This window comes from Saccopteryx bilineata, chromosome 8 (assembly GCF_036850765.1).
Source record: "Saccopteryx bilineata isolate mSacBil1 chromosome 8, mSacBil1_pri_phased_curated, whole genome shotgun sequence".
Lineage (NCBI taxonomy): Eukaryota > Metazoa > Chordata > Mammalia > Chiroptera > Emballonuridae > Saccopteryx > Saccopteryx bilineata.
The window spans coordinates 31,300,720-31,314,388 of NC_089497.1; the positions used below are offsets into that span (position 1 = coordinate 31,300,720).

The window sequence follows — 13,669 nt, forward strand, 5'->3', positions numbered from 1 at the left end:
GGTGGGCACAATAAAAATATGTTTGTTTCTATGGAGCATGTCTAGAGTAGGCTTGCTGTAAGAAAAGAACCTTGAAAGAGACATCTCTCTTTTCATGTTGAGTAGATGGCTTCTCCTCCTCATTATCCCCTTTTCCTCCTTCTTAACTGGACCAAATTAAATTTATTTTTTTATTGTTTAAATTTAAAGATTATACATTTTAAATAATTTGCTAGTGGGAGATAATTTTTAAAAAGACCAAATTTCTAAAACCCCCAATATCTCCATAAAGATTACCAAGTAGAAGTTTCTAATTCTATAGCTAACCAGATATCCAGCTTGTAGGTTTCACCCACATCATGTCTAGTCACCCAATACATCTGTGTTAAAACTCAACGAGCTAATGCCCCTAATCACAGTCCCACTGGTGTCGTGCCTGGATTTCTTTCTTTCCAATTTCAACTTGTTTCCACCTCAAGGTGACATTTATTCCCTGACACACCAAGGTAGTCTCATAGTCACCTCAAACTCTCCACTGGCAAAGCCCCCAAAGGATTTTATTCAAACCTTACAGACCTCCATTCCTCTCTCACCCTCTGTGCATTTGTTTTTCATAATTTAGATAAATAGCGGTAGGATGTTACTCATTTTTTTGGTGATTATGGTGGCCTCACGGTGGACAATACATAACAGTGTTTACATTATAATACCATAATATGCTGCAAAAATAATATTTTAAATTCCACCTAAACATTGAACTCGGAAATCAAGCCATATCCATTCACAGGCAAAACCAATATAAACTTAACAACCTGCTTGATAACCAAAGGTACCTTATTTCCTCAGGTTCACTGTATTTTTTACCATAGGTCAGCCAGAATTTCTCTCTCCAGATCCTATGGCCTATTTTATATAAAGAAGTTCAATTTCAGGCTTGATTTACTGTCCTCACCTCTCTGATACTTGCAATTTTTGCCTTGTTTACTTATTGAACCGCTCTTTCCCCTAGGCATCTGGCTTAGGTCAAGTTTAATAAGATGTTAAACCTCAGAACTATGTTTTCGTTTTGTGTTTTAATGAGATCAAGACCACTCTGGTTACTTTTGCCTAATATTGTTAAATCATTATGTTAGTTGATGTAGGAAAATATTCACATCCTCAAAATTCAAAATTCACAAAAGTCCTGAAATGTACTTCTTTTAAGCTGCCAAATACTAAAACTATTTGTTAGGGAAATGCTTATCATGGCGCACAATTCTAGAAAAATCATGTGAGAAATCCAGGACACATTCTTGTTCAACTAGCACTGTTTGAGTTTTATGGGTAGTTAATAATTCATCCAAGCATAATGACCCCTACCTGGGATAGGCACTCTGCTAAAAACTTGGAATATAATAGAAAACAGACCGTAGTCTTTGCCCTCAAGGATCTCAGAGTTCAAAGGTAGAGACAATCTATGAACGAACATAACAGGATGGAAAGTATATAAAAGGTTTGGAGGTTCAGAACTTGAAATACATATGCCATTTTACCATATAGGTAATTAAAGATTTTTAAAAAATAGTTAGGTTGTGCTGTCTCATTTTGTATATATCTTTGTACTAATGTTCATTTTACCCATCTATTTCAACTGCTTATATGATATAAGCAGAGAATAACAATTTATCTGCCACATCTGACTTTCAAATAGCTATTGTACTGCTGCTACCACTTCCCTCCTATTGGTTCTCAGCTAGCTTTTTGTTTTTGAAGAACCCACCAAGTTTAGTATTCTGATCTGATCTAATTTTGGAAGGTTCCTTTTGGTGTCTATGTCTACATTAAGAACAAGTGGACGTGAGAAAACAACAAAAGTGCTTGATGACAAAAATCTCCTGGAAAATGTCTACCTCCCCTTTGTGGGATTAACAGTTCTTTGATTTTTATTTTTTTTAATTCCAATGGTACTCCTAATGTTGCAGGACACCAGGAACAGCAACCAGAGAAAGTTATTCTCTCTATCTTTATCCACTATCAAATATAATTCAAAGCAGTACTCAAGTATTACATACTTTGATTTCAGCCATCTTTCAAGGTAGAATGCATTCAGTTTCAGATTCCTCAATCCTGGAGCTGGTGTGGCTCATTTGACACTTGTCTCCACATGGAGATTTTCTTCACAGCCAAATCCTAATGAGTACACCTGGGTTATTGTTCTTACTAAAGTGTTGAAGATAGTGTGGAAGAGGAGGGGATATTCTGACTTCTTTTATTCCTCTCAATATGCAGAATATACTCAGGGTACTTTTGCCTAATTTGAAACATATAGGAAGAAAGAGATTTCTATTTTTAATAGAAACCTGTTTTAGAGTAAATGAATGTGATTTCTAAACAAAGAATTACTGTTAGAGAGAATTTTAGACTATTATATATTCTCCTCCATGTTCTAATGAGGCATCTTGCCTTGGGAAAGAAGCACATGGCTCTTTTGGATGAATTCACTACAATTTCTTCACCCCACCTCTTTTCATGAAAAAAAAAAGTATCTATAAAATGATGTTAGTTGGAGGTGAGGATTTTCCTAAGGGTGCCTTATAAAGAAATTTGGAGCTGTTTTTCTTTTTGTTCTATAGTAATGCACCACACCATTCTAAAGATTCCTGTGAATGCGTGCTCCATTACTCTGGGGCATTGTACTTCAGGGATCAGCAGAGCCATCATTTCTGCCAAGACTCATATGTCTGAAAAGAAATGGTATCAGATGTTTTATAACTACCTCACCAAGTTCTCCTATCAATGATTTCAAATACTAATCTGGAGTTTGATTGCTTGAGATATTAATCTCTATGATTAAATTTTTTTTTCTAAAAATATTTGGCCAGTTTAGATTATTTTAGAAGAAGGATGCTGAAACTGAGCTTTTATTTGAACATATGTTTACTTTGTCATGGAAGCTGTGACAGATGGAAGTTTCTTCATCTATAAAATGGGGGTAGCAATCACATTTAAACCATATGGCTATTATGAAGATGAAATGCGATAACGTGAAACAGCACTTTGTAAACTGTAAGGCATTACGTGCATACAGATTGCCATAATATTTATACTGTAAAGTCACTACTGTGCACATTATATGGTTCAAATAACAAACACAGATGCATGCACAATCACATATTTAAACACAAATATGAAGTTCACTCATTATAGAAGCTCAAGGGTTAATTACTATATGAGTAAAAAATGAATAACAAAAATTGTGAAGTCAAGTGAATGTGTTTATTGTATCTATTATTACATTTGCCAGGAAAAAGTGAAAAATCAACAGCTTCAATCTTTTACTTCCCAGATGCAAATAAAACTAAAACACAAGCTCAGATATCACGCTTTCCTTTCAATTAGTTAAGTGTGAACTTACCTTCTTAGAACTAAAAATGATGTTTTTGTAGATTACAGTGGGCAAATTAGCAAAACTTAAAATAGAGCAGCACTAAATGATGAATATTTCTTTATAACTGAATAACAAATGTCATGGTAGAGGGCAATAAAAATGCAGTAACTATTAACAATTACTGCGCCATTAACATGACTAAAGAGATAATGATCAAGCAAAGCTGGCAGAAAAAAATACAGCCCAGTAATATTTTGCGATTAGATTTGTGTGCCCAAGGCAGTGGTGGGTGTGGGCTTGGGGAACAGATAGATGATGAAATCTCACACATGTGGAATAGAAAATGGGAAAGCAGAACAATTTAGGGAGATTTTTTATTATTACCTTCACCATGGAGCTTGTGAGTGAAGGTGAAGAGACAGGTTGGTAAAACGTAATTAGAGAACTATAATAAACATAGGTAAATATTTAGTGACACAATATTGCTTTTCTTTTTTCTCTTTCCCCTTTCCAGATGAAACTCCAACCAACAATTCACAGCTTGGTAAGATAATTATTGTATATTGAAGCTAAAAGTATAATTTCTTTTTTATAATTTAAAGGCTTTTTTTTTCTTTTTGGTGATCAGGTACAAATCTGTAATCAATTGAATACATTGAGCTCTGCTTTTATAAGTTTATAATATTTTAAATAACTTCACTTGGGATTTCTGAACTAACTTGTGACCTGTTGGTATTTTTACAAATTTTTATATATAACTATTTTCATTTTTATTTTTGGCTGCGTAGATGATACCAGTTCTCTAAATCATATAATTCTTTGGTTATTGGGTTGAAATATAGTCAAATAGATTGTTGCATCCAGTGTCAGGTTATTATTCTATAATATACAGATGACAGATGTTTTGCATGTATATATTGGCATAAGGTAAGATAAGTCTGATATTGGACCTTTCCACTATGTTTGTTTTATTACTTGTAGGTTCTCCAAATGGACCTCCTTTCCAGCTGAATGCCATCACCAGTGCACTGATATCAGGAATGGTCATTCTGGGAGTCATGAGCTTTTCCCTTCTCTTGTGCTCTCTTGCCCTTCTACACCGGAAGGCACCCACAAGTTTGGTGTTGAATAGCATAAGAAACCCAGTCTTTGACTGACTGTAACAGGCCCTTGCTCTGGAGAAAAGGCTCACTGACATACCATGTGTGACTGCAGTCAGTGTTTCATTCGAATTGAATGCAAGCCAGCACTTGATATTTATAGGTTTGGTAGATTTCACAGTATAGCTCTTTAGCATGATACTAGTGAAAGAATTTTGATAATATTGCCATGGTCATTTATGGATATGGTCAGCCATATTTGTATGGCACCAATGATTATACTGGCAATAAGCAAACAATATTCAGGATTTAGATCTTTCAGGGTAAATCATATTTTATTTTATTTTATTTTGATTATTGTTTATAGATATAAAAGATAGGTATAAAAATGAAATTTGTTACATTTTTACCTTAAGCATTAAAACCCAATGCAATGACATTTAGATTTGCAGTCTTCAAATGAATGCTGCTTTTTGCTTCATTTCAGATAATGTGAGCCTGGGGAGATACTTCAATTGGATTGACCAATTTAGACATCTGAGATTTAACTACTGTATTTTTTGGCTGATTTCCATGTATAATGACATGTATTTTGTTTAGGAATTTTTTTGGGGAAACATATCTTTTAAAATTTTTTTTTTTATTGCGGTGACATTGTTTAGTAAAAATGTATCGGTTTCAGGGGCCGGATTCTGTAATCCATCGTTTGTATCTTGTTTTGTGTGTTCATCTCCCCAGATCAAGTCTCCTTTCATCACCACTTACCCCCCCCCGTTTTCTCTCTCCTGCCTCCCCCGTCTCTCTTTCCCTCTGGTGATCACCATACTCTTGTGTGTTCATAAGTTTTTCTTTTCTTTTTCTTTTTTACTTTATACCTTCACCATTTTCACTCAGCTTGGAGGAAATGTCCTAGATTATCCATTTCTGAGCAAACAGTAGAAATAGTTGTTAACATCCAAAACATCCTAGGTGACCCTCGATCGTTATTCGTTTAGCTGAGATCAGTTTCCCTTCCGGTTTAAATCAACATGTGTCGACTTTCCTCCAGCAGCTGGGCTTCCGGCAGTGTGGCCACTGCAAATATTGTTCTTATCAAGAACCATTACATAGGAAAGCAAACTGGACTTGTGAGAAGAGGACGTTATCCTCAGTTATAATCGTAGTGTAACTATGTAGGTTTTCACAATCTAGGTGTTTTTGTGGGTTTTTTTTTTCTAGAATAAAGAAGAAACAGGTTAAGTGTGTTTTGCAGAGTTTTGTTGGAGTCTCCATAAAAAAAATGTTTCTTTTCCTACAAATTTCTAATGCTGGCAAAACAAATAGAGTGAAGGAAGCTTTCTTTTGTAGGTGTCTTCTTGAAAGTATCATAATCACCACAGAACAAACAGTATTTTCCTTTAATAATAAACCTCAAAAAGCATTTGATCGTTTATCAGTTTTGCAAAAATTTTTTTTCTTTCTTTTTTTTTTTTTGTATTTTTCTGAAGTTGGAGAGGCAGTCAGACAGACTCCTGCATGCGCCCAACCAGGATCCACCCGGCATGCCCACCAGGGGATGATGCTCTGCCCATCTGGGGCGTTGCTCTGTTGCAACCAGAGCCACTCTAGTGCCTGGGGCAGAGGCCACAGAGCCATCCTCAGCGCCCGGGCCAACTTTGCTCCCGTGGAGCCTCGGCTGCGGGAGGGGAAGAGAGAGACAGAGAGGAAGGAGAGGGGGAGGGGTGGAGAAGCAGATGGGCGCTTCTCCTGTGTGCCCTGGCCGGGAATCGAACCCGGGACTCCCGCATGACAGGCTGATGCTCTACCACTGAGCCAACTGGCCAGGGCCACAAAAAATTTTTAAAAGCCAAGTTTTAAGCCGACTCTTATTACCAAAAAAAAAAAATAATAACCTTTCTTTTGTTTAGGCTATCCACACAATTGAACAAATAGAACACTTCAAATTCAAACACCAAAACCTAGAAGTGCTGTATTAAGTATAAAAATTCTGTAGAAACTAATTTCATTTCAACATTTGTGACCTTTATTTAGTACTTAATTTACTATACTACATAAAAATTACTATGCAATTTTAGATTTGTTTCAAATGAAGTACCTATACTCTTAAGTTAATATCAATTAACTTAATCATCAAATCAAAAAGTTTCTTATCTCCAATTTGCTTGACTAGTTAGTTCATAAGAAAGTGTTTATGTTACAATATTTAGCTGGATAATTTTCTCAATTTTCTCATTGAAGGTGACATGGGATCTGATAAGTCTCTATAATTTCTTCAATATAAAAAGATTTACCACTTAAAAAGCAAATCTCTGCTATGTTGCTTTAAAATAACTTTGATGTGACCATTCTGAACTTTATCTGTGTTAACAAATGTATTTTCTAATTTAAAGGGAAAACTTCTACAAAAATAAATATATAGACCATGCTACATATATGACCCTAAATATATGCAGATTGTATTGAAATATTCTGGAAAATCCACGTCAAATACTTTAAGTGAATTGCCATTGATCTGAGAATTAGATCCTATGGCTAGGACAGTATATCATTGAAACTGGGTTTTCAGCTTGAATTTTGTGCTTTGAGGATGGCTACTATTTTAGCTGTTGACCTTTTAAATTATAGCTACCATATCATAAAACTGACAGGCGTATAATTTTGCAAGCAACTTAAATCTTATTATTTTAGCCAGCCTCTCAGTGTAAGTGGGAGAATCAGAGCTGTAATGAGACTAACCAGAATTGTTCTTCTAGCTTTGTTCTGGTAAACGTTCTGCTGTTATGTAGTAGTTAGCTAAACTAAATATAGTGTGAAACCTTACAAAATTTGTGCAAATGTTTCCTCAGTTTTAATACCTCAGACTGTTTTTTTGCACTTCAGGTGTAAGGTGTGATGACATGTAAAAGATGATTGTTTTAATAAAACAATTGTTAATGAATATTGTTAAAATAGTGACTTCTTTTAGATTTTATTTATTTAGTTAGTTTAGAGAGAGAGAGAGAGAAAAGAGAGAAAGTAAGAGGGAGGGGGGAAGAACAGGAAGCATCAACTCCCATATGTGCCTTGACCAGGCAAGCCCAGGTTTAAAATTGGTGACCTGAGTGTATCAGCTCAAAGCTTTATCCACTTGACCACCACAGGTCAGGCAATAGTGCCTTTAAAAAAAAAAAAAAAAGGTATATCTTCGTCCTACCCTTTCAAAACCTTATGGATGATTAAATTTAAAATAAGCTGCGTAATGCAACCAGGAAGGGCAGGGGCCTCCCAGTGAAGCTGGTGCAGCTCGTCCTCTTTAGACTGAGCTTCCTGGTTATGGCCCTGTGTTGGGAGACTCATCTATGAAAATCAGATGAAAGTAGAGAAAATAGTACACTTCGCCTTCGGTTTGAGCTCTCACTAAAAGTGAGACTACAATTTTTAAAGCTTTGAGGGGAAAGTCGAAACTGAAGAGACAAGGAACTCTGCTTCTGCCCAGTCTCTCATGACAGTTTCATCAGGGTTGGGCTGTCGTCCCTTGTTTGGGATGTGACACAGGGTTGAGGAGAAATTGCTTTCCTAACTTGGGGAGAATGCAGTCTTACACAAGTGAGCACTGCTCTGGATCCTCAAGAATTGGCAATTAGCCATGAGAACATCACAGACATGATAGTTCATGAAGGGGTCTTGTCAACCCTGGAAAATGTGAGGCAGCAAACTTCTAGAAGTAAGAAATAGCAGGAGAAGAAGTCCATGGGAGACACTTATTTGTGAAATACATATGCGGTATAGTTTGAGGAACTCCCAGAGCTCTGGGCAGGAGAGAACTGGAAAAAGATGGGATGCTTTCTGTTGTGGTAACAGCAACAATTAGGCCAGCGCACGTTGCTTTCATTTTGTGCTTATAGGAAAAATGTAAGCTGATCATAGATGAATTATTTTTGAGGATGAGATTCCTCAATTATTTACAGTGGTGAGACATTTAATAAAAAAACAATTAAAATTTGCAATTTAGAAAAGAAAAAAACACATACTTGGGTAGTAAACAAAACAAATACCAGAGTCAGCTGGTGTATTAGGATTTCCCGGAGTTGGAGGGAATTAATTCGATGTATACAAAGAGATTTATTTTAAGGAATTGGCAAAATGACTATAAAGGCTGACAAGTCTCATATTTTGTAGTCATCAAGACCCAGGAGAGCCGGTGGTGTGTTTCCAGTTAGGAAGCTGGCAGGCTCAAGACCCAGAAAGAGCTGTTGTTTCTATTTGAATCCAACACAGGAAGGAACCTGTGTCCCAGCCTGAAGGGCAGTAGGCAGGAAGAATTTCTTCTTCATCATCAAGGGTCAGCTTTTTGTTCTATCCAGGCTTCCAATCAATCGAATGGGGTCCACTCAACCTTAGGGAGGGCAATGTATATACTTTACTCATTCACTCAAATGTCAGCCTCATCCAAAAAATCCCTGCAGACACACAAAAATGTTTGGCCAAATGTCTGGGGAACCCATGGCCCCATCAAATTGACACCAAATGAATCATCACAGCTGGTAATTATGTAAACACACAGTTAATATGTGTCACACTGCTGAAAACCAAGTCCTAACTAATCTAGTAGTGGTAAGGGAATGAATACACTTAGATATTACAGAGTTTGACAGCCTACAATCAAAAGGATTTTGAAATATTTAAGGTATTGAGGTAAGGCCTTATAAGCAGAGAGAGTCCTCTTTTACATGAGCGAACAATATGGATCAAATAGAGAAAAGACAAAGGCATGAGTCAGTTTGCAGTGATGAGCTCCAAAGTCACACCAAATTAGCACACATCATCAGGAGTAAGAAGGTAAAAGGAGGCCTGGGATCGGAGTACAGATGGCCCCACATCCTGCAGGGAAGTCATTGGAGCAGAGTGAGTGATGACATCAGTGGTGATGACAGCCAGAAGCAGAAAAGAACACAAAACAGCAAAGCAGAGAGAATAGGGTGCAAATGCAAAAAGGGAAGTGTGAATAGTGGGAGGAGAGACACCTTTTTTTTGTTTTTTGTTTTTTGTTTTGTTTTGTTTTGTGACAGAGACAGACAGGAACAGACAGACCAGAAAGGAGAGAGATGATAAGCATCAATTCTGCTTTGTGGCTCCTTAGTTGTTCATTGATTGTTTTCTCATATGTGCCTTGACTGGGGAGAGGGGAGCTCCAGCAGACTGAGTGACCCCTTGCTCAAGCCAGCAACCTTGGGATCAAGCTCGTGAGCCTTGCTCAAACCAGATGAGCCCATGCTCAAACCGGTGATCTTGGAGTTTTGAACCTGGATCCTCTGCATCCCAGTCCAACGCTCTATCCACTGTGCCACCGCCTGGTCTGGTGAGACATCTTGATTGGGAACAAGTTTACTGCTAGGAGACAAAAGTAGATCCTTAGTAGCTGCCACCCATATTTCTCATGATGGTGGCCTGTCTCCTCCTTTATAGCTCAAGAGAGTTAAAAACTGGATAAACATAAGTTATATTTTCATGTTTGTGAGACTATCTTGCCTAATAGCTTATTGGTAAACAGCATGGGTCTCTGCAAATTTGAATAACACAGGAGACCTAAAATAGCCTTGATTCATGCCCCTTTTTGCTGGGATAGTGAAGAGAGAATTGGTTTCAGGGGTTTTCTACTCATGGGTACTAAACACAGTATTTGGAAAGCTCTGCTCTGTAAACTTCATTTGTAAAATGCTTCGTATTCTTCCCAAAGTGAAATTGAGACTCAGATTGATATCTGCATAGTTCAAACCTCCAATTTCTTTTTTGGCTCAGTATCTGGATAGTCTCCATTTTACTAAAATTGCCAATATAATTACCTCATTTCTTTTTCTTCCATTTTCTATGTTGAAAAGAGAAGTGCCGTCATTTGGGTCTAGTCAAAGGCAATGTGGCTTAAACTTTGAGGTTCGTTTTTGTCTGGAGATATATTAGCGTTAGCCCAAGTGGAATGTATTACTGAATAATCCTCTAACACGGGAAGGCCCAGGGAGAGTTGTGGTTTCACAACTTCACACAACTCGGCCTCAGAGTTATACAGGTCCTGAAGCTATTTCTCGTTTCTCATTTTGTGTGTAATTAATATATATTTACAGTGGTGGACAACTCACTAAAATGAAAAATTATCTTACTAGAAATATAGTACTTTTTAGAAATTATTTACTTGGGAATTAGACTGATTTGTTTTTTAAAGCTATTGTTTTGCTAACATATATTTTGTTGTTGCTAAAATGAGATGGCAGAAAATGAGGCAGGGTGCCCACTGAGAGAAAAATTGAACCCAGTAATCTTTCTTAAATTCTAGAAAATAAATCATAAATATTTTTTTGCATAGCCCTCACTCTCATAATACAAATGGAACAAAGGTGATTCACTCTCTCTCATTAAAATGTGTATGAACACTGTAATAATTTCTTTCCAGTTTGTAATAGATACATAATGAGAATTTCTCTTATTTCATACTCCATCCTCCCTGGACTGTAGCTTTGTACAAAATGGTGAAAGTTCCAAAAATAGAAACAGAAGGCATATACTATCAATAGTATAAGGATTTTTCCTCATAACTGCCACAGGATACTTTGTCTCATATATGAACTGGCAAAAACTTAGTCACATAGTTACACTACATAGTTACTCAGCAATGATGTCTGGGAAATATCATTTTTAATTTGGGTGTCTATGTGGCCAGCTATCATTAGAAGGTTTCATTTACACCTATCTTACTCAAGCAGTGTCATCATTTACTCACATATAATAATATGTAGACACTGAAAACCAGTTATTAAAAATCTTTACCAAATGAAAAAAAAGCAATGTTATAATGTGAAAAGAAAAGAGCAGGATACAGAACTGTAGGTATAAATAGAAACTCACACACACAAAAAGACAAGAATGAAATTGATAGAAATAATAGCTTTGGTCAGTAAGGAAAAATAGTTGGTTTTAATATTACTCTTTTCATACTACAGTCTAGAATATTCTCATTTTTAAAAAAAATATCCAGATAATTTAAAACAGAAAATATCTGAGGAACCCAAAAGTTAGAAATTTGGCTTCAGTAATAGTAGAGTTCTAGGTGTAATGAGTAGGTGATATGTAAAGGTTAGGAAATAGTTAATCTGCTCGCTATTGTTTTTTAATGGTTTCCTGGACTTTACTTTGAAATGTAGCAAAAAGTTTACCTTTGGCAGGAATGTCAGGAAAAGCTTATATTGGGGAGGGACCTGACAATTAGGAGAGTTTAAATCAGAATAGTTGTTTGTAAATGCCTGGTCACATGATTCACTGTGAAAAGTTAGGGCCTATATATTAATTAAAAACTCAGTTCACCAATCTTAAATTTTCACTTTGTATCCTAAGAAAACAGGGATCTTTTTTACACAAATTCCCAGAGGCACATGGTCCTTTAGGTGCCAGGTCCCAGCTGTTCCTGGGAGACACCTGTCCCCCCTCCCCCCACTGTCTTGAAGAATTACCAAGGACACCAGATAGGACCATGCTGATTAGGCCTGTGCTACAGCAGAGGAACTTGCAGAGGGAGATATTTCTGCAGAGACTTGTTCTTTATTATTTCCTTTTGCCAAATACACCAAATACTAACAGCCCCTGGACCCGATGATTAAAGTACCAGAAGAGTGTTAATGCAGCTCTGTGGACAGGATTCCCCTACTTTCTCAGTAACTGGTATTTCTGAACTAACAACATTCTTACACACTCAATCTGGAGTGTCTTCTTGATGACTGCAACAAGTTTCCCCAGAACTCAACCTGTTCTGGTAACAAAAGCTATTTTAATTTTTTTGCTAATTTAGAAGATGAGAAAATGTTTTATCTATATTATTGAGATAATTGCATCAATTCTCAACTTGATGTAATTTCATCAACTGAAAAACTTTCTTTGCACCTAATCTAATCAGCATATAACTGTACATGAAAAAAACAAAAAGTCAAATTTTTCTGATAGTGAAAATGCTACTGCTTTGTTTATTCCTAAACAATTCTAACGTTTTACTCAACATGCAAATGGTCTGCAATGCGCTTCAGATTATACAACAGCAGATACTAAGCAGAGTTTTGGGAACTCTGGCTTCTACTGGTGGCAATGAACGAGCTATCTGAGTCATTGTTTTTCATTTGTTTCTCTCACATTACTAGCATTTGTTATGGTCACACAGCCAGGCTCACACTAAAAATGAGTTTATGCTCTGGAAAATGGTTAAAAAGCATCATCATCTTCATTATGTCAACAATGAAAATTATGTTTGCCCATGCTCTCTGGAGTTGATGGCAGAAATGTTTGAAAACAATATCCAAGCATTTTTCTTTCTCACCCCAAGGAAAAAAAATATCCATGCCAGTGTTATTTACAAATAATCTGTTTTCTCTTGCCCTTTAGAGTTCAGAAAAGCTGCGTGTAATGAATGCTATTTGTACATAAAGGCAATTTCCAGCATGAGGATATCAGTTCTTGAGAGAAAGGGCATGTAAAAAAGACAAAAATTCTCCAGATTACCCTCTAGTGCAACACTGCACATATTTTCAAGTAAACAAGTAATTATTTTCTATGCATTTTTATCTCACTTCATTCTCTTTATAGTTGCTTTGTCTACTCTTCATGTTCCTGCCATTACCTATTAACTATCCCTTAGAAATGGCAGCCAGTACTTTATTATAAATAAAACTCTAAGGTCCAAATTCCTGTAGGTCTGTGGGAAAAGGCTCCATCAGTTTTCCTCCATTAACTCATTAACATTTTGAGTTAAATTTTTCCTCAAAAATCTATCTTTCCTCAATATAGCGACCAGTAGAAGTAACTGATACATACCCAAAGAGTTTGAAATAATACCTTGAAAATTGTGTGGTTTCTTCCTAAATTGTCCACTGTATAGTGCAAAAGGAATAGCATTTTGCCTCAGGTTAAAATCAACATTTTTCTTTCTTAGTATAGGATTAAAGGAATAACAGAGCCAAAGAAAGCACATCAATGTGTGCCTTTTGCTCTTCAGTTCAAATTACTTCCCCCAATATCTAAATTCTGCGCTCTCAGTGGAAGTCAAGAGGCAAAGAATAATGTGCAGTTTTAAATGTAGATGGAAGATAAGATGTTGAGACTAAATTTAAAAACCCACACCAAGATATATTCATTCCACTCTCACATTTAAATAATGTTCACATTAAATAATTGTTCCAAAGGAACTGTCAAAATGAAACAGTCAGTCATA

The 13,669-nt window shown here is 36.3% G+C and overlaps 1 protein-coding gene and 1 non-coding gene across 2 annotated transcripts in view; one reads left to right on the plus strand and one right to left on the minus strand.

Annotated features, from left to right (window-relative positions):
• Nucleotides 1-4,503, plus strand: part of ZPLD1 (zona pellucida like domain containing 1) — a 46,789-nt gene extending 42,286 nt beyond the window's left edge. Inside the window, exons 9-10 of the mRNA XM_066241465.1 lie at nt 3,861-3,890; nt 4,328-4,503. Coding sequence (XP_066097562.1) covers nt 3,861-3,890; nt 4,328-4,503 — 206 coding nt within the window. The remainder of the gene's footprint in view (nt 1-3,860; nt 3,891-4,327) is intronic.
• Nucleotides 4,504-6,197: 1,694 nt separating this feature from the next.
• TRNAD-GUC (transfer RNA aspartic acid (anticodon GUC)) lies at nt 6,198-6,273 on the minus strand. Its single transcript has one exon. It is a non-coding gene; the product is annotated as a tRNA-Asp (tRNA).
• Between the last annotated feature and the right edge of the window lie 7,396 nt (nt 6,274-13,669).